Here is a 26,698-nt window from a genome sequence, read left to right as displayed (position 1 = left end):
CTGGGAGGCAGTCCACAGAGAGTTCAACAATCACACAGTCACAAACATTGCACCATGGAAATTAACTCATAATAATTAATCCCAGCTTTCCCAAGTATGCTGAGGCAAAGTAGAGTTTATCCTGCATATTATTCAAGTCATTTTGGGAGGTATGAAGCCCCTTTGTCCAAGATACACCCTGGAACAATTAGAATATTTGAATGATACCAGCACTTTATGTGTTCAGATGACTCCAAAGTTCAACTGTAAACTGAAGTTATAGCTGCACACACATACATACATACATACATACATACATACATACATACATGAGTCTAAACTTAATTTCTGTGTTTGGAGAGCTCTGGAATGGTGCAGATTAAGAGCCTAAATTATGTTGAGCTGTCTTTAGCCCCTTAGTAGCCACACATAAACATTTTTATGCAACTTAACATTTTCTTAAATATCAGGTAAAATCTTTGGCTGCATTAACTTAGGGGACCATTTGCTTCTACCAACCCCAAAACTAAGAATGTTATCAGGAAGCTGTAGGGTTACTCCACCCACCTAAGGGTTGGTCTATCAAATGGGCCTAGGCAGTTTTTTTATTAATTAACCAATGAAAGCAACAGATTAATACAAGACCCACCTCCATCAGGAAGCAGAGACTTCCTGTTTTGCTGTAACCCATCTTTGTGATGTCTATACCAATGGTATATTCATTAAATGTTTATTTGTTCTGTGGCTGTAAAATCTCAGGAAATCCCTTCTGTAATTGAGCATATCATTCTCGGGCAACCTGAATCCATGTTTCTGATATACAGTCACTCATATTTGGCTCAGAATAAACTACTCCTTATTCCCTTTGGCATGGATACTGTGTGTTACATCAATACAACCAGAGTTGAGAGGGATTTGCCAGATGGCAGGAAGGAAATTGTGAGGTAGAACTAAGAAAACTGCAATCAATTGATATTAAATAAGGCATTGAAGATGACTAATGAAAACCTTGACATGACTATTTTCATTCTTTTTAAATATTTTTAAAAGTGTGTGTGTGTCTGTGCATGTGTGTGTCTGTGTGTGTACATGTTGTGTGTGTCTGTGCATGTGTGTGTTTGTATGTGTGTGTGCATGTCTACATATGGGTGCAGTGCCTGAAGAGGCCAGAAGAGTGTGTCAGATTATAAACTGTTTGTATAGGTACTGGGAACAGAGCTCAGATATTCTGGAAGATCAGCGAGTACTCACTGGAACACCAATGGAACCTTTTGACAGGCCCCCCAGAGTGTCTCAGAACCTTCTTTATAATGGTTTCTCCCTTTCTTTTTGTCATTCTAGAGTTTTTACAAGGAAATTGCTTTCAGAGAATAATTTGCATTTTTAAATTATTTTGAAAAGAATATATTGGGGTTAAATTTGGAGAAATAGATATGCAGCCAGCCCTAAATTTATGTGGGTTCCACATCCATTGATCCAACCAGTTGAAGATCAGAATAACTTTTTACAAAATTGCATCTGTAATAAACATATACAGAGCTTAAAAAATCACTATCCCTTACACAGTACTGCATAACAAGTCATTATACAGTGCTGACATTGTATGTGGTGGTCTGAATAGGAATAGCCCCTATAGACTCATGTGCCTGAATGTTCAGCCCATAGGAAGTGTGGACTTGTTGGACAAAGTGTGTTGCTGTGGGGGCGGGCCTTCTCCTGCCTGCCCATCAAGATATACAACTCTCAGCTCCTTCTCCAGCACCATGTCTGCCTACACACTGCCATGTCCCACCATGATGATAACGGACTAAACCTCTTAAACTATAAGCCAGTTGCAATTAAATGTTTTCCTTTATCAGAGTTGCCATGGTCATGGTGTCTCTTCACGGCCATAGACACCCTAAGACAGCAAGTTAGGCATGTTAGGGACTATACGTTATCTCGACATTATTTGTAGTGCACAGGAGGCTGTGCATAGGTTCTATGTTAATACTGTGCATTTTTATGGGTGGCTGAGTTTATGGATCCATAAGGAGGTGCTGGAGTCAGTTCTCCATGCATACTGAGGGGTGACTGGTTTCAAATGAATTCACCACGGTGACCCTACTTTTTGAGTAATGTTATATAGGGAAAGCATGCTAACTCTGGAGCAGCCTATGGAGGCTGCTGTTACGGTTTGGATGTCCAATATCCCCCATAGGCTTATGTGTTTGGACACTTGGTTCCCAGATGGAGGTGCTGTTGGTTGGGGAGGTTGTGAACTGGTTAAGAGTTGGGGCCTAGCGGGAGGAAATGGGTCATTGGGGTATAGGCATACCTTGGAAATCATAGACTGGCCCTTTCTCAGGCCAGCTTCATGTTTCTGCCAGATTCCTGGCTCATGGAAGTAGAGGCTGCTTCACACTTCCACTGCCACAGCTGGGAGTGGTTGCAACAGCCATGCATCCCCAGGACAGACTCCAGCTTCAAGCTGTGAGTCATAGTGAATTCTTCTTCCCTACGGGGCTTCTTGTCATGTATGTGGTCACAGAATAATGAAATTAACCAACTCCGTCATCTTCCTGAGACAGTTGGTACTCAATGATGTGATGAGTTCTTCCCTTGGTCTTTCTGGTGGCCGCTTACAGTGGAGCTTGGGATGGCAGAGCCTCACAGAGCAGAGACTCTGATCTAATTACTTTAGGAAGTCCCCCATGGTTTGTGAGTCAGACAGTATGAAGAAAAGACACCTGCTACAGTATCGGGAATCTCTACATGGAATCAGGTCACTTGAACCTTTTGTCTTATTTAAAGTGTCATAATCGTCACCGACAGTTCAATTATGTCTCTATCTCCACTGGCGCTCAGGTTCCTGCTTTCAAGTTCCTTTGTTTAAAGCCAGTGCCCAGTGAATGGTGATGCATTCCCTCCTGCTCCTTCTACACTCTCCCTCTGACTTGAAAAAAACAAATGGCATTTCAGGTTTTCCAAATCACACAGACTGCAATAACCCTCAGAATCTTGCTAAAGCCTCAGGATAGTTTGGGCTTTAAGGATGTCTTTCCAGTCTTTTCAGTAGTAAAGAGGACTGTTCTACCCAGAAACAACTCTGACTTTATGTCAGAGATTTCAATTTCCTGGAATAGTCAAGGAGAATGGACTCTTTTGCTCTGGTATAGAGAAAAATGCATGAGGAACCAACAGCAAGAATCTCTGAGATAGTGGGTGCAGCAGAGTTGTCTTGGAAGATACCTGGTAGCAAAGATTAGCAAGACTGGCTTCTAGTCTGGACTGCTATGTTTGAGCCCATCGAAGTCATAAGTCGACTGTCTTCTTATTGGCCCTCCATATGATCCTTTCTGATACTAGGACGAGAGGTGGAGCATACGGCTTTCAGTAAGTGACTCTGGAATGTGGCCCATACTTGCATTTTGAGACACTAACTCTAGCTGGTATATTATGTCATTACTCGAGACAGCTAAAGAGAAACTATTAATATGAGTAAATTAGAAACTGAGATACAGAGATAGCCAGTGGTAGGATGGCAACAAGAGAGGGAGGAGCACCACTGTGGAGAAACACAGCAGTAGATGGGGCCCTGCTTTTCCTCTTGACTATGGGAAGCAGCAGATACCTTTGTAACTAGACCAGGGTTACTGCTGGTAACCTGGGTGACAATCATTCAAATACCTTTGTAACTAGACCAGGGTTACTGCTGGTAACCTGGATGACACTTGTACCACTGGCTATCTAATTCCTACAGATACATTTTATATTAGCCAACATGAAAGCCAGATGACTTTTCTGATTTCTCCAAGGAATGAGATTATACATCAAACCAATGATCAATTTGTAGAGAATACAGAGAACAGACCACACGATGGTCATTAATATGAGAATGCAAGCATCAAAATTAAGCTAAGGGAACCCCACATAGGACAAAATGTTGCAACTGCAATGCACATACCTTCCAAGAGGAAAAACAGTCAAGAGTTGAATTCATAGATTCAATATAATCTTCAGAAAGAGCTGTGGAATTTGAGGATTGTATTTAATTTATGGTGTTTTGTTTTTAAAAAAAACTTAGAAAGTGACATTAAATTTGTACAGTGAAATATCTGAGCATTAGCTATGAGTTGTAGAGGAACTGTTGTGGCATTTTTGTGTTATAATGGCACTGTGAATACTAAAAATTCTTCCTCTTTAGGGGTATTTCATTGAAATGCAGGTAAAACACTCAGATCATGGAACTTGTTTTAAGATGATGGAGAAGAACCAAAGTAGGAGTATGATTGTTTTTAATGGACTCTATTACATTTTTATTTATTTGTTTTGTGTGTGTGTATGTGTGTGTGCACAAACATGCCCTGATTTATGACAGTGTTTGTGAAGAGATCAGATTACAATTTGCAGGAATCCATTTTCTCCTTCTACCATGTAGGTCCACAGAATGAACTCAGGTCTTCAGACTTAACAGTAACCTCATAGGCCTTGGAGTAGAGGTATGATTAAAAACTCAATAAATACATTATCATAACTCAATGATTATAGGAGCTGTATGTTACCTGCAGGTTCATTGTGCCATTTTTGTCTACTTTTGGATATATCTTGTTTTCATATTGCAAAGAAAACAAAATGTGGTGGACAGTGATGAAATAAAGAACCTTTAGGAAGCTAAAAAGATAGGTTTAGTACCATGATTATTTAAACTCATCTAACTCATAACCTAGAGATCTTAGCATCAGAGGGCAGATTCATGGTGCAGGGGAACACTGACAGCCAGAAACCCCGCAGGGAAAGGCTTTTCTTCCCCCAAGAAAGATATTTAATAAGGCTTTCTAAACCACTGTAAAGAAAACACAAAGTCCAAGAAAAAAGCACTGATACTGGATTTTTTTACCCTGATAATTTGTGGTAGGTTTCTTTATTTTTTGAATATAAAGTGACAGAAATAATTTGCCATTAGAAAAGAGAAAGGATCTTTGACTATGTACAACTTTTATACATCACAAAGGTTTTTCTTGTTTTTATGTTGTCTTTTTTTTTAATTCATTTTAATTTTTGTTCCTGTATCATTTGAACAAGTCCAAACTGGAAATCTATACAGCTCACAAAAAAGCCCTCCACCCAAAAGACCCCCCACCCCCACCCTACCCCAATGAGAAACAAGATAAAACAAAAGAATGAAATCAACTTATTTTGTTTGTTAAAGGTAAGTCATTTGCTTATATATATACTTGTAAGTATTTTTTTTCAAGTTCAAACACCAAAATCCAAGAGAGAAAGAAAAAAAAATTAAAAGACCCAGTCATCCGCCCCTCCCCCCACTCCAGAATCTCAATTGATCCCTGCATGTCCAAAGTAAGAAATCGATATTTACAGAAAACAAAAACAAAACAAACAACCTAAAAGAACTTGGAAGTGAATGGGATTGGGGATCTGAGAGTCAAGAGGAAGGAGAGCTGGCCCAGGGGAGGAACGTGGGATCTGGCCTCACCGAGTCCAGGCAAGCCTGAGGGCTCTCCCTGCGCAGGGGACACCAAACCAGGGAAGCTAAGACCATTACCCCAGCCAGAATGACTCTGGGAGAGGTGTGGTTCTGTGGCTGCAGCCCAAGCCGCTGTTCACGTGTCCAGTGTTTCACCCCTTCACACTCCCACTCAGACTCCCACGCACACCCGCAGGCACACACGGACATGCTTCTGTCATTGTGGCTACGTGTACTTACGACACTGTTACAGCACTGGAAGAGAAGAGATTTTTCCCCTACAGGTAAGAAGAGTTCATTGCCCTCGCCTGCGTCTTCTCTGGCCCCATGCTAACATTCCAGCTAGCTCCCTGGACATGTTTCCACAAATGTCACGGCTACTCTAAGGTATGAATGCTGGGGTGGCCCTTGGGTCACAAACCTCCTACTTAAGATCCCGTCTCCTTTAGTTCACCTCTCTCGCCATTTTCCACAGATTCTTACATAGTCATACCCAGTTATGTTGGTGTGATGATCAGAAGCAGGGAACTTGGGTAGATGGAAGCCATGCTGTGCCCCTTTGACTTCTGAAAGGCTGGGTTCCTGCTGGGCAGGACACACCCCCTGTAGGGAGCACTGGTGCAGACAGCATGGACTAAGCCCTTGAGTTGGCTGTAATGCTCTTCCAAGGCAGAACTGAAGACAGGCATTAGATGAGCCTGGGTGAACAGCAGCTAATCTCTGAGAGGAACGGCAGGGAGGATAAGCCAGAGCTGGAGGGTGCGTGTTTCTGGTGGAAAGGGAAACTGAATTGGCCACGGCAGTTATGGTCTCACCTGCCGCCTGCTCAAGATTCTGTAGGGTCAGGAGAACTAGCTCAGTAGAAACGCCCACTGTCTCCTCAAATTCTGATTTCCTATAGGCCCAGAAATGAAATCACAGCAGTCTATAATTGGTGTCAGATAGGTGGAATGTTGTGCAGAAGGCAGGGTCCCGTTTATGCTTGCTACATCCCCAGATGCTACGCAGTGGGTTCCCCACCCCCACGCCCTGTCAGCTCCTTTGGTCAAATTTTTAATATTTTCCCAGTGTTATCTTCAAAGTACCCCCCCCCCCTCTTTTCCCTGTGCAGTCCCTCTAAATCTTTCTTCTCTAACCCTATCTTAATCATCCAAAACGTTCCTCCCTCTGAAGTGGCTAAAGATGCCCAATCATTTCCTGATGCTCCTGGCCCATTGTTCTCTCTTATAAAAGAAAATGCTGGGTAAAAACGCTCAGTCAGGGGAAACTGTTGTCATTTGCTAGGATTGGATGGAAGCAAAGCTGTTTGCTGTTCTTCTAGATTTCTTTCAAAAGACGAACAAAGGGTAAGATAAATAAGAACAAAGAATTCCGAATTTCCCCAGGGAGAGCATCTTAGTTGGAAGCTTTTAAAGCAGAAAGGGCAAGATTTATGGTGAAATGCGGTCATCGGGAGGTAAGAGTTACGATGCTGTTTCTATCCAGGGGTGCAGCTAATGACACCTAAGAAACCATACAGAGCCAAACCAGGATGGGATGTAGATGCCTGCAATCCCCGTACTGAGGAGGCTGAGGCAGGAGGACTGAAATTTGTCTCCAAGCAAGTAAGTAAACAAAAGTCGAATTTGACAGTGGAAGTGAAAAGGTGGGGTGGGGTGGATGGGTACTGATGAACCACCAGAGTGCCACATGCTGCTGCCAGGCCTTGTCACTGCAGTCTGATAAAGACTCTCAGCACCAGCCCTAACTACAGGTAAGCCAGGCTCAGGAGAGCTGCTCTCACCTCCATCGCAGACGAGCAAGCCTGCCTCCTACTGCAGCAGCCCGTCCTCCATCTCTCGTTAACTCCTTCCTGTGAATCCACGGTCCTTGTCACACATGCTGGCGATTTCTGTCACTGTCCTGTCATCCTTGAGATTCCAGCGGCCCTACTGAGCAGCAGGCGTTCCAGTCACACGTTTGTCATGGCACCAGCCCAGAGGCGGCTCAGTTGTTCCTCACAGTCACTTCCGGACTATTTCAACTCTCTTCCACATAAAACCAGATAGAGTGATCAAATCCAGCAGGACATACATCAGGGACAACCAGCTCTTCTCCTCTGCCTGGCTCGATCACTGAAACAGTCTTGAGTTATTACCACTCTTAGCTGGTGAGCTCCCTTGGTTTTTCACTGAATAATCTCCATCAACACAGACATGGTCCCAGCTCTGGCTACCTACTTGCATCTGTGCCCAACACCTCGGTCTCTCTATTATAAAGCAGCAGCAGCCGCTACATGGATCCTCCTGTTTGTGCTTCGGATTCCATGTCCTCCGACTCCTCGTTGGCATCTCTCCTGCCACCAGCTTCTCTTTCCAAGCCCCATCAACTTCCTTTCTCTACTGGATCATCCTGGTCATCCCCAAATGGGCTATTAAAAAAAATTCCTCCCTGGGCCCTCAACTTCAAGCTCGGATATCTAGTTACCTAACCTACTTTTCACCTAGGTGTTTGGCGAGCATCCATAAAGCTAATGTATACACACACATATATATTATATATACATATATAGTATGCATATATATCAATCTTAAAGTTACTATAGCGTGTGAAAAGTTTCCTCTCAGTCCCTCAGTGACACATGAACCTCCCGTGCGAGGCACTGACTCCCAGCACCTAGACTGCCCTGGCACAGGTTTTCCATCCGATAAACAACCTTGCAAGAATAAACATACCCAAGAACTGCAGACAAATGTTTTCCAAATGCAATTCCAATAAAAAGTAAAATAAAACAGAAAAAAAATCACCACAATCCCTCTTCAAAGATCATAAATAAACTTTAGACCCTGGATATTTGTTATATAAGCGAACATTGAATTGGCAAATGTGGAGCTCATTTTGGATCTGAAAATTGACTTTGGGTTTATTATTATTTTTAATAATCAAAAAATGACCCCAAGCCTTGTTAACCATTTCTCTATGCCCATTGTTCCTTTCCCCCGTTGTTCCTCCTTAGTCACCTACTCTCCTGGGCTCACAACTTCCTTCTGCTATAGAGGAATTGATGGACTGAATTTTGGGAGGCTTACTTCATGCTTTTAACCACGTTGGTTCATAACACATGATCTATTTCCCTTTAATGAGGTTTTATAGCTTAAAGGATCATGTCTGAGTCGGTAAATTCCATGGTAATACGTGTAAGAATCAGGATTAAAGCAATTCTTCAAAATGCCTGTTTGTAATTGAATCTACCAATTTCATTCCTGGAGTAAACAATAATCAGATTAGAAAACTCGGTGTTTTCACCAGGATGGGAAGATATAATTTTATTTAAAAGATTTTTCTCTCTCAAAGGTGACCTAACTTTGTGATGTCAAGCCATGCTGAAATTGAAGAAGATGAAGAAATAACAAAGCTTACACTAACTCCATTCTCTTGATATATTCTCTTCTCTTCTGTGCCCTTTGGCCTCCCAAATTGAGTAAATGCCATCACAATGAGCATGAAACTCTTCTGTTCAGAATGTTCTAGACTGGAGAATGGAGATGGTCAGCGAGGAACTGCCCTAAGGTCTAGAGATGAGTTCTTGTCGAGCTGAGGCTAGTACCTTCCTGCAAGAAAGCCTGTGCCTGTTTCTAAAGTGAATCCAGCTGTCTCTGAGCAATCAGTGGCAGCCAGCTTCTCCTTCCACGAGAGCTCGTGGGGGTAATGGACAACAGTTTTAGGGAGAATAATCAGAGCATCTTGAACATTATGATCTATTTGAACATTATCCTCTCCTGTGCTCTAAACCCCTTTCTTTTACTCCTGGAATTTGGCTTAGCTTGGTGAAGAACATTATTTCAGAACCATGCGCTGGTCTTCTTCTCACTGAATCTACTTCCCACTTGAGTTTTCTCTCATTTGAATAGCACGTGCTATGAACAATTCAGAACTGACAAGCAGCAACTCATTGGCTGGGAGACTTAGAGGCACTGGTTTTCTCTGTACCTAAGGCACAGGAGAGCTGGGGAGAGTGTAACACTATCGGTGTGTTCAAACGAAAACATTCTCCAAGCATGGATCTTGTGCCTTGAAATGACAGAAAAAAAGAGGGATGTGGGGAGGAGAGCTAGGGTGAGAGATTAAAGTCTCCCTGTACGCAGACATCATCTTGACCAAAGCCCATGTGTACCTGCTCAGTGGCTGCTTAATATTCTGCAGCATGTCCCTTCCTTCAGCAGATCCTCGGCTCTCACTTGGGACTTGGGGGCGCTCACTTTCCTGGCACTTGACTTTGAGTTGAAGCCTCTGAGGACAAGGCCTTGCTTTCTTTCTTGCTTACTATTTTTTTTTCTAACTCCTTCTTTCCAAATTAAAGAAGGACAAGAAAAACAAAAGAGAAATTAATTCTCAGATCTTCTTCTGGGCAACCTGTTTAAATAAGAATCTATTGGAAGGGGCACATTCTTCTATAATAGGAGAACATAGTAGAGAGGGAACCCAAATCAAGAAGTTGAATCGGGAGATACGGCAAGAGACAGAGAGGTCAAGAAGGATTTCTATGGGAAGAACTGGAAGAGCTGTTGTCAATAGAAAACCCACTTTTCAATGGCTATAAAAATAAGCATTTTGGGTCAGTTTCCTAACATAGCTCTCATTCCTTTTGTCAACAGTGAAGCAGTGAAATTCCTATTGTAAGCATGGCTTCTAGGGGAGGAAAGGATCTCAGAGGAGAGATGGATTACAAACAGAATGCGATTCCCCAAAGACCACTGGGATTAAATGAAATATGCTAATACTACTCATTTTTTGCGAATTTCTGTATCGTACTATGCTGGTTTGTTTGATGGGAGATGATCCCGAAGATTTCCTCATCACGTGAGAGTGAGAAAAGAAGCCGACACACAGAAAGAAGACTGTCACAGCTGTCTGAGAAGGGTGGGCTTTTGTTCTTGGTCTGATTTCTCTTGCTGGGGAGAGAAGCAGATTTAGCATCTCAGAAAACCAGCAGCGGATGGAGAGAATATGAATGCTCTGCCTTGTTTCATTGAAAGAAAGAACCGCACATCCACAAAGGCTCTCTGACTTTCCGACTAGATTAGAGGTTAGTGGGCATGTACGTGCTCCTGGGAGGCTTCTCTTCTCAGGGTTGAAGCTCACTGCCCATTTCCCACCTTCACCCAGGTTGACTTCATCCCACCGGCCTACCCAAACAGGCTTTAAGGATTGTTCTTTAATAGAAGTGACCAAGGCCAAGAGACCACGGAAAGGTTATGAGTTATTCCAGGGGTCAACGACCGGGGGCAAGCCTGGCTTAGGAAGAAATCAATCTACATTATGAGAGGAATTACATTCTATCCTTAAGGTCAGGAGCAAGGGGTCTAGGTTCATGTGGACACTGCTCCAAGGAGAGAGTCCCAGGCTCCAACATCGACTTCTCCCTGTCTTTGCATAGGAAGCATCCATGCCAGCTGTAATACCCTCAGAACATGAAGCTACCCTGATTCTGTATATACTTTTAGTTTGACTTGCTTCCTAAACCTTTTCCCATAATGCTTCCCCGATCTGTACTGTGGGCAGCTGTGCTGGAGGGTTGCCTTTTTCATTTCCACTTTAATATTTAATATTAAACACAAGAGCTTTGTGGTTGCAATTAAGTAAATTTCTACCCATGCCTTTAGGGTCCTATGAATCTTCTTTCCATTGTGCCCCACGATGAATCTGAGCATAGCACCAGAGAAGGAAGAGTCATCTCAGGGGGATCAGATGCTCCAACACCCACCAGGTCTTGGCCCTGTTATGTTACTAAGGAGCATCATGACATAGGTAATGAAATTCGTAAGAAAGATGAAGTCATCATGACACCACAGTGGAATAGGATGCCCTCTTTCTCAGCTTTCTACATATGCCAACATGATCTTATGCCAGCTATCAGGAGGCAAAAGGGTGGGAGAGAAACTCTACTTGGCATACACTTGATTCTAAACTTTCAGTCTGAGGAGCATTCACTTGCTGGTCTCGATTCCTCTCCGCATGCATGGGAACGAGTAATTTCCTCCTCTCTCCACACCAGGTTTTTGAACCAGGTTCGTGGGATGCCTTCACCGCAAAAGTGATGCTATAGATTTCTTACCATGCCCCACTTCCCCACTTTGCCGCATCCTCCCTGGGACAGGAAAGACTGATTAAGTTGGTTTAGGCGTACATTAAGGTAGAGCATTTCACCGCTCCCGGTATAAGTACATTGTCCTGTATAAGGAGCAAAACCTCTTGAAATATAAATTAAAGACGCTCTCCTCTGGAAAAGGTGGGCTTTATTTCCCAAACTTGGTTCCACTCATCAGGCTGCAGATAGGTTGCATGAGAAAGTAGCTGCAGAAGTCTGTCAGCTGTGGTTGCTGGACAAGTTACCACTATAATCTTGGGGGCAAAGCAGGGTGATCTGGGCTTCTCACACATTATATAAAAATTTTGAATAATAAAAGTTACATGGCACATGTAAGGTGACATGTCTTACCTCACAACATTCAAACATCTTGATTTGCTCTTCAAAATTCCTTCATCACAGAAACTTTTCTATCTCTGTTTTGCAGATTCCTGCTTTGCTCCACCATTTGATTGGTTTCTGAAGACTGATGCATTATGGGAGATGGGCAGGGTGGGGATCTGGGAAGATGAATTTTCTGCAAATGATTTGGTTAACCCAGCTGCCTGAATTTCATGACTTTTCTCCACTGTTAGGTATCAACAACTTGGAGAGCAGCTCACGTAGCATGACTTTCTGAGATAGCCTGGGGTACAAAATGCAGACAGTTTACAACAGAAGCTTTGACTCTCCCAGTACTTCTGGGCTTCAGTCCAACTAAAACTCACCACAAGTCCCCATCAAGGAAGCCGTCTGGAGAGCTGATGGTAAATTTTCCCATATCCATATACTGATTTGTTTGGTTTACTTAGAAAATACCAGAAGCCAGAAGCCAAATATGGTGAAGATCCAAGTGAGTTGCTGGTGATTTCACAAACATCATCCTTCTCCAAAAAGTCAAGTGACATCATCCTAGAAACTGCGAGTGCCCTGAACCTTCTTTGTGGCATCAACTAAGACTGCTGAAGGGTTGGCCCTTCACCTGTCTTGGTGATACTTTTCTTTTTTGTCTGTTACCAAGACAAAGCTGGACTCATTTCCCTGGTCATTTAAAATGCCAAAGATTCTCAAAGTCTGTAACAAAATGATTTTCCTCCTCTTGTCCAAGATGCTAAGTTATGTACATCTTGGCCATCTCTGTACAGGGTGAGGATGTTAGTAGAACTATACTGGCACAGCTCCTGTTTAGAAAAATTAAATATCACGTGTACATGAATGTTCTGTATGTATCTCAACTTCTCATCATGATATCGTGTATGTATGTGTGTGCATGTGCATATATGTGTGTGTGTGTGTGTGTGTGTTTGCGAGGTGGTGGGTAGACACACAAATGGGAGAATAGTAATGGTAAAGGGGTCAATGAATTACAAGCAACTGTGTGAAGAACATGAAGCTGATTTATAAGACTGAAAATACAACTCAGACCGAGACAACAAAGTAACAAATTCTCTTGCTTGCCAATGCTTCTTATAGCAACGTTAACATAGCCCTGATTTCAAAAGAAAATGGTGATTGATAATAATTAATTAAATAATCACAATTAAAATGTGGCAATGGCAGCTACATAGACTATTTGGAGGCTTCAGGAAGACATAGCTTGTGTTTGTTTGTTTGCTTGCTTGCTTTGTTTTTAAAGAAGAAAGAATGCCTTTGGGAAATAAGTCATGTCATTATCTGAAGGAAGCAGGCCCCTGCACAGTTTCATGTCCCTGTGACCACGTTCCCTGCAGTTCTAGTCTGTCAGTTGCCAACACTGTGAGCCTCCTCCTACAGAGGGGAGGCGGGCTCATAAAGGTTACCATTCTACAGCTAGGCTGGTAGGACAAGCTGTGCCCTCTGTGCCCAGGGTGGTTGGCGATCAACAGCTCTCTGGATGTCATCCAAAGGTCTAGGATGCTAAGGAATGATGTGTGACAAGACTTCCCTTAAGTATTTAGGTTCTCATAGATGAAACTGGGTCCAGCTTCCTTACTTCAGGGTCAGCGTTCTTTCTGGACACCTTCCCTGGCATTTCTGGCTTGTAATCAAACAGCCTAAAGTCCCCAGACACTTTGGAATGGGCCCTTGGAAAATTCTTTGTAATGTCCCTCATTTTTAACTGGCCTTGCTTCTGTCTCTCAGGTTACAACCAAGGACAATTCTCTCCTCATCTGAAAGACAGCTGGAAATCATTCTCCAGTGTTTTTGCAAATTGTCTGTGGCCAAAGGAATGGGCCTGTGAGAAGCCATCAGCCTCAAGTAAGGTCCTTTGGGAGTTCTCTACTTCCTGAAGGGACCCTCAAAGCCAGGGACCAACAGGTCCCCAGCTCTACTTGTGACACGAAGGGAAGTCCTATTATGGGCCTCTTTCTCTTTGACTTTATCATCCTATACAGGTACTGGTAAAGTAAAACACAGAATAGAACAAGATATAAAATAATCATATAAAACTGCCTGTAATGTTGGTCCATTCATTGGCCCAACAGAAGTTCATAGATGCCTTCTTTGAGAGAACAGCTGCCTCTCCACATGTCCATTAGCCAGTGCCAGTCTGTTTCATGGCTTAAAACAAGCGTCTCAATATCATGAGATGGAATTTTGTTTGTTCTCCAATGTTAATTATCCCTATTGCTAGGATCAATACTATGTACAGCAATTAAAACTATTAAAACTGAAAAAAACCTATCCCTTTAGACTTAACATTTTTTTACTAAATACTTCCTAAATTGTCACAAGTTTCATTCCAGCTTGCCAATAATAATAATCTTTCTACCCCTTCCTGTCTTGATGAAGAATGAACTCTGCCTGCTGTTTTGAAAAGCAGGCTTGTCACCGCCTGTAACGTATTCGAGTTGGGTTCACTACAGTATGCTTTAAATTAGCACTCAGTGGCAGAAGATGCTTCCCAAAGGAGAATAATTCATGACCGATGCCATCATTAGATTTATAGAGGAGGCTGGCCAGGAGAAAGGAAGAGAGCATTAGCTGGTACCAGAGCAACTCAGGTAAGAGGACAGGACCAGCCCCAAGACTTTCTCCAGAGACAGAGATAATCACTAACCCAAATAAATAGGTGAGATTTGTTAAGTAGATCTAAGGAACCGAGAGAAACAGTGAAGACTACATAAGGAATAGAGAACAAGAACAGCATCAGGCCAGAAGTGATACTGTCTTCTCTAGGGTAATGAGTCCAACCACAGTTACAGAGAAAAGAGGAGTTGAGACACTAAAACTCTCCCTGAACCAAGTCATTGAAATTTTGATGTATTTTTACTTGAGCTATATGTCAAGAGGTATTGTGTTCAATAACTCAATGTCATAAAGCATCAGAAAGGGCGAGAAAAGAAACATCATTAAGACAAGGGCATACTCAGAATACTCAGCCATGACCTGGTTAGAATCTAGCAGGGAAGACAATATGTACACTCAAACAATTATGAAGTTGGTCTCTGATGGTTGCCACCCAGGAGAGAAAATTAAAATGTCATGGACATTCATAATATGTCTCTGTTTTTCTGCACAGATTGTGAGGGGAAACAGATGCTGTTGTTGTGTTATTGTCTTTGAAGACTTGTAGAGAGGGAGTGGATTATGCAAGACAGCTGGGAGGTAAGAGTTGGGAGCAGGACATTTTGGGAAAAGAGAGAAGTTTAAGATACAAGTAAATCTAGATGACTAAGGAATGTTAAGGGACAGCTATGTAATTGAACTGTCCCGTGAAAAAGAGCACACAAACTAAGGTGCAGCCTGCTGGAAAACCGTGTCAAGGGGAGCTCTTTAAAGGCTTATCGTCCAGGGTTAAGGACGACATGAAATAAATATGGTCAGGACGCACAAACTGGTGAGAGTAGACCAAAACATGAATTCCTGGGACAATGCTATACAACACTGAAATAATCAACGGGAGGGAAGGGCCTGAAAGGAAAGGGAGGTGGGAAAACTTTTGAGTGAGAATCAATAGGTTTTCCAAACGATTATACTTGCAAAATCAGTGACATGAAAGAGGCAAAAATTCCTGGCAAAACTTTAGTGTGGCGACAGGTGACCAATGAAACCACTAAGCCAGGAGAACCTGCACACTATTGTGCTGATTTGTAGGTGTAGATCTGGGTATTTGTGTCAATCTGAAGTGAGGTGATCAGAAATATGTGCATTACACTGAAGAGAAAATTAGGGTCTAAGAGAGAAGATTTGAAATTCATCTTCACTCAGAACCAGAGATACAGTGGAAGTCGGAAAGATCATGAGGAGTTAACATGGAGAACCATACTTGGAACGCAGACCAAATCAAGGCTGAGCAAAAACAGAAACCAGTGAGGTCATAGGAGACCTGAGAGCTAAGATGCAAATCAGAACACACCACTTCCCAAAGGAGGACACCTAAGGGCGAATAACAGGGAAAACGAAAACGCTGTTGGGTTGTAGCAAGATGCTCATTGAAACATTGCTGTTGGAGTTTGTAGGTGAGTAGTGAATTACAGACTCATTGCAGAGCTGTGTAAGCATTGGGTGTGCATGTGAAGAACGGCTATCTGTCCTAGAAGGCTGGGAGAGCAAAGATAAACAGAGATAGATGGGGATTCAAAGGTCTAACTGAATGGAAAGATTTGTCCTTACAGATGGCTGCCAGATTGTGTTTTGAGAGGAACGCGGTCAGCTGTGCGGAAGGAAGGGAAGGTGCCGCAGGGAGAAGTCCTGTTGTCTGGAGAGGACCCCAAAAGATTGCAAAGGGGAGTTTGGTGCACAGGACAAAGAGTACTCGGGTGTGACGTTGCCAAAGATGAGTGAGGAAAGTGCATGGTTGTTACCCGAGAGGGAATCTCTGAGCCTTAGCTTAGAATGTGTGATAATCCCAGAAGTGACCAGGCTCAACTATGATGTGGAGATTTGGATGTCTGTGGTATTCTTCAGTAACATAATGGATACCTTTGACTCAAACCCTGAAACCAGAACATATTAAACCTGCATGTCAAATCACAGAAATTTATGCACACCTATTTTATACACATTTAAATATTTTATACTTATGCATTTGCATATGCTACATGAGTATAACATACTCCATTTTAAAATCTTTTCTATATTTCTCAGCATTAGCCCAAGGACATAGTAAATGCTCAACAGACATTGGTTTAGTTGAACTAACATATTTATGTAGAGCTTCTTACTTTATTTTTTTCTGAACCACTCTTTAAATCACAAGCTTAAAATAATTATTAATTGATAAACAAAGTTCAAGTTGGAAGGCATAGCTTTAAAATAATGGTTTTGTGATGGGCTCAGAATTGTGCTTCTTCATTGTAACGTGATCCTTGCACCAAGGGCCCTTTCACTTTCGCCAAGACAGATGGTATAAACCAGCATCCCAAGGCTGTGGAAAACTCCATACACCAGCATCGCAAGGCTGTGAGCAGCTCTACCATCTATTCTCCTTCCCATTCTCAGTCCTCAATAGCACCACCAGCCCCAGTCACACCAGCAGATGCAAGATATGGACATCACCAGCAGCTCACAATGATTAGCTCTGATGTCACTGAACAAGGACACTGTGGCAGAGAAACGCATCAGATTCCCAGTATTTTCCACCCATTGCTGGCATTGCTAGGACCACCAAATACTCTCCGAGCAAAGCTCTTTCTCCTCTCTTCTGTACAACCTAGAGAACTGGAACTTCACGAGTCTCTTCAAGGCATGGGAAAAGCAATGCCTTTCATTCAAGGCTTTGACAGCTGCTTTGTTGTGGGAGTAGATAGTTTCCGTGTCAAGCCATGGAACCCACAAGGGCCTTGTGTGGTGATACTGGGTGAGGGGTAGGATGTGTTCATCCAGTTTGGGACCTTACAGGTGGCGACCTCCCCACACTAGGTGGAATTCTAGACCTAGATCAACATTCAAAGCTCTCAGAATGACAAACGAGCATTTTAACATTGACCCAACCATATCGTAGGCCCACGGGTTAAATAGTACCTGAGGGTCAACTGGTTCCTTCACAGAGAATATGGGGAAGGGAACTAAGGACGTTTAGAATGCAGGCAAATTAGTTAACTGGCAGATTATTTGATGTAGAGCAGAGAAGAGATAATGCGTGGTTTTTATAATATACTAACAGATTGTATACTAAATGCGATTGAACATTTTTCCTTGCAGCCCTCGACTCGTTATCTTGCATTTGAGGAAAGGCGACTGTCTTCTGTTCTCCAGGTCACAATTCTCACCTGCCCTATGTGGTGTAGAATGTAGCTATCTCCAAACTGTGTACTTGACTGTGTGCTGAAAATAGATCCCAGGTAGAACTTCTAATGCAGGGTCCCCATGGGCCTTAACTAAACAGGTAGAGATGAAGCATGGCTTAAATGACTTGTTTTCTGGACCCGTTATCCTTTCTCCCTGCTCTGTTGCTCCATGATGCGCCCGTTGCTTTCTCTTGCTGGCTTACGGTCGCTTATTCCCAGAAAAAGGAATGAAAATCCTAATGTAGATTAGGTGTTTAAATGTACAAATCCCTAATATGGCTTAGTATGTCACTCTTCCTGGGAATGCTTCCATTTCAACAGCAGACGAACAGCTCAGCCCTAATGGAGTAAATCTGCCTGGGAAGTCAACAATTGGCAGGCTCTTTCAGGATCTTGGAAGCGAGCCACGGGTCATCTGCCATTGGTAAGGCCAGAGCCACCCCAGTATGACTGACCTCCTCAGGGTGCTTCTTGCCCCTAAAGAATCCTTAGGCAGCAAGAAGGCGAAGAAAGCAAAGGCAGCAATGCCATAGTGTTTCAGCAGCCCCAAGATCACACATTTTCTATATGGCTTTGGGAACATATAGTATGGCCACAATGCCCAGAAACACCGAACACATTCACCAGTAAACTGCCATTATATCATTTATGCACACACCTGAATCATTCCTAGCACACCAAAACAGACACACACAGGGTGCCAAGCAAGGACAGGGCCTTTTCAGAGATGGTGATTTAAAGAAAAAAAAGTGAGTTTAGGAATAACTTTCCCAAAGGCTTTTGCCCAAACATTAATCTTTCCCTTAATCTTGAACTAATGAAAGAAAGAAAGAATGAAAGAAAGAAGAAAGAAAGAACAAAAGAAACCCTAGCTCTCAAATGAGAGGTGCAGGTGACCAGCACTCTGCAGAGAATTCTTCCTGGGGCAATTCCCGATGGCCATGGAAGACTGGGCAAGTGATATTCACGTCACTGTATAGAGGACTCCTATTTTACACATGCGTTTGGGCACTGCTGACACCACCAACATTTAATGGGATCATCTGGGATTTTTTGTCCCCAATCACAAAATGGCTGTGGCCAGTCCCAGGGAATACACACAGAGGGTGCTTCCCAAGCTCTGGCTGAGGATAGACAGTGACAACTCGGGAATAACAAGGTCCACTGTACATGCGGCACTCTGAAAGGGTGTGCACATCGCTCAGGCAAATTCAAGGATCAGATTGTTGAGGTCACTGAGCATACTGAAGTGTCAGCATCGCCACTAGGAGGAGTGATGTGGGACCACATCCATCAACCCACTTTCACAATGGGAGAGAGCACTTGTGAGAGAAAGCATGGATTCTGAAGGACACCACGGAACACAAGATGCTCCTCGGGGCTCTGCAGAACCTCACAGTTTTGGATGGATTGGGTCTTGGTCTATATCCATCAGGGATGGAGATGGGAACAGCTTCGAAATTCTTCCTTATGTATCCAACTGACTTGCTACTGGGGAATTTCACATAGAAAACTGGGCAGACTTCATTTCCTTATTCTTTTTAGAGCAGGCCATGAATATCTTACTTTGGTCCCAATTCAAGAATCCAGTTGGAGAAATCAACTGAGGCCAAATAAGGGGTTTAGGACAGTTAAATTATCTCACTGGCAGCCTCTGATGGCTGGAGAATAGAGGGGAAGGGCAGTATGCTGGGCATATCAATTTAGAAATGAGAGAGGGAGAGAGAGAGAGAGAGAGAGAGAGAGAGAGAGAGAGAGAGAGAGAGAGAGACAGACAGAGAGAGAGAGAGAGAGAGAGAGAGAGAGAGAGAGAGAGAGAGAGAGAGAGAGAGAGAGGCTGCTATCTTTCACAAAGCCAAAACCCAGTGAAAGAGATTTTATTTGTCTGGTTAATATCGAATCAGATTTGCGACACCTAACTCGAACAAAGTAGCACCCTCCTGATGGCAGTAACGAGAACAAGGCAACTATAAAGTCGCCATTGGTACTGTCCCTCACATGACCTCCTTCCCACCTCTGAAACTAATTTTAGCTATTACTTTACTAGGCTAATGAGTTTTGAGGGGATTGGGTGATGTTCCTAGAAAGGCATGTAAATCTGTAAGACCCCTGTATCCATTGCTGTCCTTGTACAGCCTCAAACCATATGATGCCGAAGGAGGAAGAATGGACATTTCTTGGGTGTGCCTGAAGTGGTCCTTTCTATAGGTGCACACAGATGGGGGATGGGATGGTCAGGTACGAGAGCATGACATGTCAGAGTGGTAGGGTGACGGTTAGAAATCAGAGAAGGCTGCTGTGAGAATTCTCAGAATCCAGGTTCCAGAAACCTCTCAGTCACGCCAAGAATGGGAGGTAAGTAGACCTCAATTTTTTTTCAAGCCCTTTGGGGAACCTTTGCAAGCCCAGGTACGGACAAGGAAAAATCGGATGCCACCAGTTTGTCTTTGACAGAGTCATAATTTCCTGGTCTCCCTAGAAGACAAGAGTCAGACCAAGTTTTGCTTAGTGCTGGTTTGGACCCTGCAAAACTCAGGCCAAAGTGCAAGATCACTTCTCAAAAACCAGCAGGAAGACAGGTTTTGGAGGCGGGGCATGGACAGAAATGACTTTCCCCTGGCTTGTTCACCATTGTGGCTTCTGTTCCCATGAACTTTTCCCAGACACTCCGAAGCAAAGGCCATAACAAACAATTCCTCCCAACAGAAAATGAAAACCCATAACAAAATAATTCCCCCTCATTCCCATCCCCACCCCACTCCCTCCAGCTGAACACCCTGAATACTCACAGGAGACCACTTTATCTATACAAAATTAATTAGAAAACAAAATATTTACATATGAAATAAACACCATCTTGATTTCTGTGGCCCGTGGAGACCATCAGAGCCCCCTGTTTTCTAGATTGCTGTTCGCTAGGTTAGTTGGTTTGCTTTTTTTTTCTTTTTTCAGTCTTAAAGGGGTGAGGTAAGAGGAAGAGTGAGGGGTGAGCCCCTGGCCCTTGGACAGAGCCAGAGCGAAGCAATGTTTCTATGGCCCTTCTCCTTCCTCCGGGAGTCGCCTCACGCCCTCTGACCTCTCTCAGAGTCTTTCCTGGAACCTAAAGTAAAGCACTCCACGCTCCTCTCTCCAAACTGTTGAGAGGTTCAGCCCCTTGCCCCCACGTTCATCTTAGAAAGAAAACAAGGCCTTCGGTTGGCTTTAAATGAAAGATACTGAGGTAAAAATCAAGGAGGAAGGTAGGAGACAGCAGTCGAGGATGGAAGATGAGGGAGGGTCGTGAGGCAGGGCAACCAGGAAGGCAAAGAGCAGCCCTGGAGGGTGTGACGTGAAGAGACATGGCGGCTTCGTTCCAGAGGAAGGTGAGCACCTTTCTGGTTTATGTGTCCTGTGTGCGACAAGGCGATTCTGTAGTCACGCTTCCAAACAAACCCAGGCTCTTTGGATGCCATTCTGTGTGAGGGGACGGCAGGACAGTGGAACTGACCCATAGAACACCCCTACCCCAAGTTTCAGGACAGGCAGCGACACAAATATTCATTTCCCTTCTTCAATTTCCAACTTCAAGCGAGGGGGCATCACTCCTGCCAGCACCCCCATCCCCGGACCTGGAGTTTTACACACGCGCATACACACACACACACACACACACACACACACGCACACATGTACACACATACACATGCTCGTGCACGCACACACACACACTTACTGTTGAGTGGTACAATCAGAGGGAACTGGGGGTTGTGGAAGAGGAAGGGTTCTTTCAGGAGTGTTTACGTTAGTTCAAGTCATATTCCAAATCTCTTTCGTTCTCTCTGGCTTCCAGAGCTGTGCCCTGGAGGGCAAGCTCGTTTCTCTCCTCCGCCTGTCCCCTGTCACTTATCGCCGGCTTTGGAGGGATTTGCCTACCCTTTTAGCTCTAGGTTAAGTAAGAAGGGATCAAAGCATTGAAAACATCCCCCTCTCTCACTTACCCTACTGTAAATGATTCTCTTCTTCAAAACATTCTGTGGAGAGTCCTTCCTCAAACATTAGCCGGTCAAGGAGCTAAATGCCTAAAAGAGTTTTCTAGAACCTTTTGCTCTGAGATTGGATAAAACATTCATGGCTGCTTCTGTTTCCCTTATGCTTTACTGGCAAATTCTCTGCCTAAGCTATAATAACTATAGACAACACTGACATACTAGCCTGTAGGGTTGTCTCGGTCCCTTTCACTTTCTCTTGTCATTTTTTTCCTACAGTAGAGAATCTTCTTTGTCAAGAACCTCCATCCTCTCTAAAGAAGGGAAAAGGGAGAGCTAGCCCAAATCCTGGTAACCTGTGGCATTGGTTTATATATAAGCCAAAACAAGCACATTCCTTAAGCCTGTGGAAGAAGGCAAGTGAGCCAAGGTTCCCCCCTCTTTACCTAGAGGCAGCTGACCATATGCGGGTACAGGTGTACAGGGACACAGAATTCTCTATTCTTGCCTCCAGTGAACCATAGGGCACTATTACAGTGAACATCCCAATTTGCTCAGGAATCCCTCGTCTGCCAATGGCCTTCTCCCTTGGTTCGCCACCGCAGTTTTATGGGGCTGAGGCAAACTTTTTATTTGGCTTATATATAAGCACAGAATCACTTCCTGCCCTCTGCTGCTTACAGGGTCCCTAGGCAACCACCAACCACACTGCAAGAATTTGGCAAAAAGCCCCTTCTCTCTTATGAGCGGGAGGCCAAAGGGCCTTCCTTATGTTGCCTTCACTTCCTCGCCCGAAAAAAGAGCAGTTTCAGGAAAGCCTCCCTCTCAGGCCTCAGAGTACTTCCGCACTAGGAAGAAGCCCCAGAGGCAGCAAGCATTTCCTGTCTCTTCTCCTCTTTGTCCTCCCACGCTGAGGCCAGTTCTATCCTCTCATGGCTATAGGAGTGGTGGACAGATGCGGGGAGAAGAGACCTGCGGGGGGAGGAGAAATGGGGCCTGCCACGAGGGCTGCCTTCAGTAGGAACCAGAACTCCAGGATCCCATAGAGAAATGAAAAGAACAAGAAAAAGCGAATGGGAGCCAAGTTCACCCCCCGACTCTTTCCAGGACGTGCTCACCACGCGGCCCACAGCCCTACCCCTCCCGTACCCACCTTAACCTGTCTCTCTTCCCTCACTCAGACATCAGACTCAATACTAGAAAGTTTCTCATAAACATGTCCATTGCTGGAGCCATTGAAAGCCCTGGGGTTTTTGTTGTTAGGCACACAGGGGTTGGACTGGTTCCCTATACAAATGTCCTTCTGGAAACGACCAGGCACAGCCCCATGAAGGGCCGACACCACTGGCTTATTGGTGACAAGGGCCCGGAAGTCCGGCCTTGTTTTCGATGCCCCTGCCACCGTGGGCTGCCTGAAGAAGTAGGATTTGCTGCCGTGAAGCAAGCACTGGTCATCCCCAAAAGTGGGGATGAAAGGGTTTTGCGTGACCCGGTCAGGGTAGAGCGACTTGCTGAGCATGTAGCCGCTGCCAGGGTTGTTGTGGTGGTGTCCGGCAGTGGGCACTGAGGACTTGTTGTTGGCAAAGGAACTCTCACCAGCTGGCATCTCAAACATGTGGGCGTAGGGGCTGCCATCCATGAATCGGCCCTTGTCTTTCAGGCTCACGCTGCGTGGGGCCAAGGCGGCCTCCTCCTTCTGCAGGTCCACGAAGGTGTCGTAGGAGTGCTGCCGGCGTAGCTTGTTTCGGTTCTTCTTCTGGGCCTTGGAATTAGTCGGGCTTTGAGGGTACTTGGTGGAAGAGGCATTGGATGTCACAGCCACAGGGGCAGCCGGCTGGTCCAGTTCCTGCAAGGAGTTGTCCTCGCTGATGTCATACAGGTTCCCAGCCTTCTTGCAGGCCTCACACCTGATGCAGGCCTGCCGGCCCGAGTTCTGCCCTGCCACCGTAGAGGAATAGTTGTGCAGCTTGGAGGGACAGCTGCGGCAGAAGTTGCCCCCAGACCGCTCCTCCCAATCCACATTGGTCAGATTCTTCTCCCAAGGAGCTGGCACCCCACCTACCACGCCATGTTTATCGCCTGTTCCATGTTTGAGGTGAGACCTGTTGGTACAGGGCCCACCTCCACTGACCGAATCTCGCTTGAAGTCGTCACTACGTTCTTTGTAAATATCGGTCAAGTCCACATGCTCCCAGTGAGGCGAGTTCTCCTTTGTTCGGAACTGGTCCAGGTAGAAGTCTCGGAGCCCTTCTTTGTCCCTGAAGTAGCGCTTGTGGTCTGGGGAGCGGGGTGGGCGGCGACGATAGGCCAGCTCGATTTCATCAAACTCCCTCCTCGACTTGGCCGAGGCCGGCCGCTTCTTCAGACTGTCCTTGTACTGCTGCTTCCGCCTCTTAGCTGCATTGCCCTCGATGTTCCCATAGGTGACAGTGTGCGTGGAGATGTCTGAGACATCCGATCGAATCAAGTCATCATGGCCACTGTAGCGGTCGCTCTTGAAGGAGAACTTGCCGTACAGGTCGCTGAGCTGGCTGTGTTTGGAGGAAGGCAGGCCGATGTCCAGGGGTTTCTTGCTGATTGACCTGGGTTGGGTGGTGAAAGGTGGGTTGTCACAGTCGTACAGCCCATCAATGGAGCTGGTGCTGCCGATGCTGTGTGGCCGGTGGTGATGGTGATAGTGGTCCTGGTACACGTTGCTGTCCTTCAGCTGCAGGTTGCCAAATGTCCTCTCTACCTCACTGATGTAGTCGCTGAACAGGTTTTCCTCACAGGGCGGGTTGTTGTAAGACTTACAATCCGAATGGGTGAAGCTGCGGCGGTGCTCAGAGATGTCGTAGACGGAGGACTCGCGACGGATGAAGTCCAGGGCACTCTGAGGGGAGCCGTTTACTCCAGACAGGTTGGCCATGTTCTTGGCTGTGCGGAGCAAGCGCAGGATGTTGGAGTGTGTGTTGTTCATGGTAGCGGTGGGGGAGTTCATCGCAGACTGGCGCTCCTCTATAGCTACTCCATGGATGCAGCTGTAGATACCCTGAGGGGACATAGGATGGTGGCATTGAGTTCAGGGAAACAGAAACACAACACAGACAGCAGCGCGCTACCACTAATGATGGTCTAACGAGGCAAGATAAGATAGGGGAAGCATGAGGCAATCAGTGAACTATGCTCACAGGACATGTGACTCAGAGCTTGGCCAATGTAGTTCCTTGAATTTAGCAAGTTTCTATTATGAGGTGAGTAATCTGGTCATCAGAGAGGGGGATGCTCATGCCAAGGGACTTGAGCAAAGAGACGACATGGCAATTGTGCTTCAACTCCAAACACAATCTATCTTGATTTTCCTCCCTATACTCAGATTTTCACAATTTATAAAAGAATCCATGCAATAAACATGTGGCAAAATGTATGAATAGGGTCTCTCGCCACAGGTTCTTGGTCCCTTTTGCTCTGGTTGGCCACTCCTGGCTGATGTCGCTCACAATGGCCTCCTGTTTCTAGCTCTGACTGATTTTGAGCAGCTTTTAATATTTTGGTCAGCAAATAACCAGGGGACAATGCTGTTCTGTGGCTAAGCATGAACTGAATCACGCAGAGAATTAGAAAGCCCTGGGGTCCAAGGAGGATTTTCTACTGCTGTGGCCTACACTGTGGAGGTGAAGAACTGGAATGAATAGCAAGAGCTCTATATGAATAAATAGCTCCCTTGCTGAGGTCTCGCATCTATCCACTTTTTAGCTCCGTTTTCTTCTTATATTAAGTATTATAATAATCAATTAATGTTTTCTCAAATTAGTATTGATGAAGAATACCTGGCATAGAGTTACTTGTTCAAGGCACTGAAGGACAGCACCCATGAGAAAAGATGGGTTTCTTTCCTGACACGGGTCTCCCCACATCTAGAATCAGGTCACCCTACTGCTCACCTCTCATGTACCACCACGGGAGGCAGATGGCAAGGGAAGTGACTGAACTGCACCTTTACATCTGGGAATGATAATTTGGGAAGGAATCTCGTCTGAATGGGCAGGGCTGAGAGCAGGAAAGGTCAGAAGGAAGATGGTAGCTATGTGGAGAAGTGTCAGACCCTATGAGACACTGGATCTTACTGTGGGGCATTCTGCTCCCTTTCTGCTTCTCACTTCTGACCCCTTGACAGTGGACAGGGGGACATGTTAGGTGTCCTCTTCTGTGAAGGCAGTGTTCATGTCAAAGGGCCAAGGGTGAGATTTCTTTTTTTCTGTTGCCTCTGTGGCTTCTGGGAAGGGTTACTCAGAGGAACCCAAGGCCCAGGGACCTAGAGTCCCACAATTTTCTTTCTCCTGCTCTTATGTGATTGAACGCCCTGCATTACCTGACAGCTGGAGAGAAAATGGAGAAATTGTCCCCTGCCACTAAAACACTACGGGAAAATGACCAGAGAATGTAACAACTTAATGAGAAATCCATTCCCTTTCACAACTCCATTTGAGTCAAGGTTGGTTATATACAGAGCACAGTCCTCAATCCTCAAAGGTCATGTGAGTTCACCACTCGTGTGTGAGTCCCTCAGCTGCATTAGCCAAGCCAGGAGACTCCTACCCTTTAAAAAAAATCCCCTCTGTGATCTGAGGTTCATATGTCTGACCATTTCCCCAACTGGAAATGAAAATCTCAAAACCCAACTATCTTCCTGATACCTCACTCTGAACTGGAAATAAGGATTCCTAACCTAGCCTGGAGTCTTGCTTCAGTTAAATAAGTTTCTGGAATATAAGTTTCTTATGAGCAAGACTTGGGTTCTGTTAGGTTCTTTTAAATGTTATTTATGTCAGTGACATGCACACTCCTATCCCCTTGCTTCGTTCTTCCAGCGTTGGTATTATAGGCATGTGCCACCACACCCGACCTTTAGGCTCTTCAATTCCCCATACCTCACACGTGGTTAAGATCTAAGAACAGTAAGACCACCAGCAGTATGCCTTCGTGTGTT

The 26,698-nt window shown here is 44.7% G+C and overlaps 1 protein-coding gene across 2 annotated transcripts in view; it reads right to left on the bottom strand.

Moving 5' to 3' along the window:
- Positions 1-4,863: 4,863 nt before the first annotated feature.
- Grin2b (glutamate ionotropic receptor NMDA type subunit 2B) overlaps positions 4,864-26,698 on the bottom strand; it is a 464,983-nt gene continuing 443,148 nt past the window's right edge. For both annotated transcript variants that reach the window (XM_057756416.1, XM_057756490.1), the window contains exon 14: positions 4,864-24,760. In XM_057756416.1, coding sequence (XP_057612399.1) covers positions 22,907-24,760 — 1,854 coding nt within the window. In that variant the 3' untranslated portion in view covers positions 4,864-22,906. The remainder of the gene's footprint in view (positions 24,761-26,698) is intronic.

Source organism: Chionomys nivalis, chromosome 1 (genome assembly GCF_950005125.1).
Source record: "Chionomys nivalis chromosome 1, mChiNiv1.1, whole genome shotgun sequence".
In the NCBI taxonomy this organism is placed as follows: Eukaryota; Metazoa; Chordata; class Mammalia; order Rodentia; family Cricetidae; genus Chionomys; species Chionomys nivalis.
Note: the sequence above shows the minus strand (reverse complement) of the source record. Positions and strands in the feature narration are given on the sequence as shown.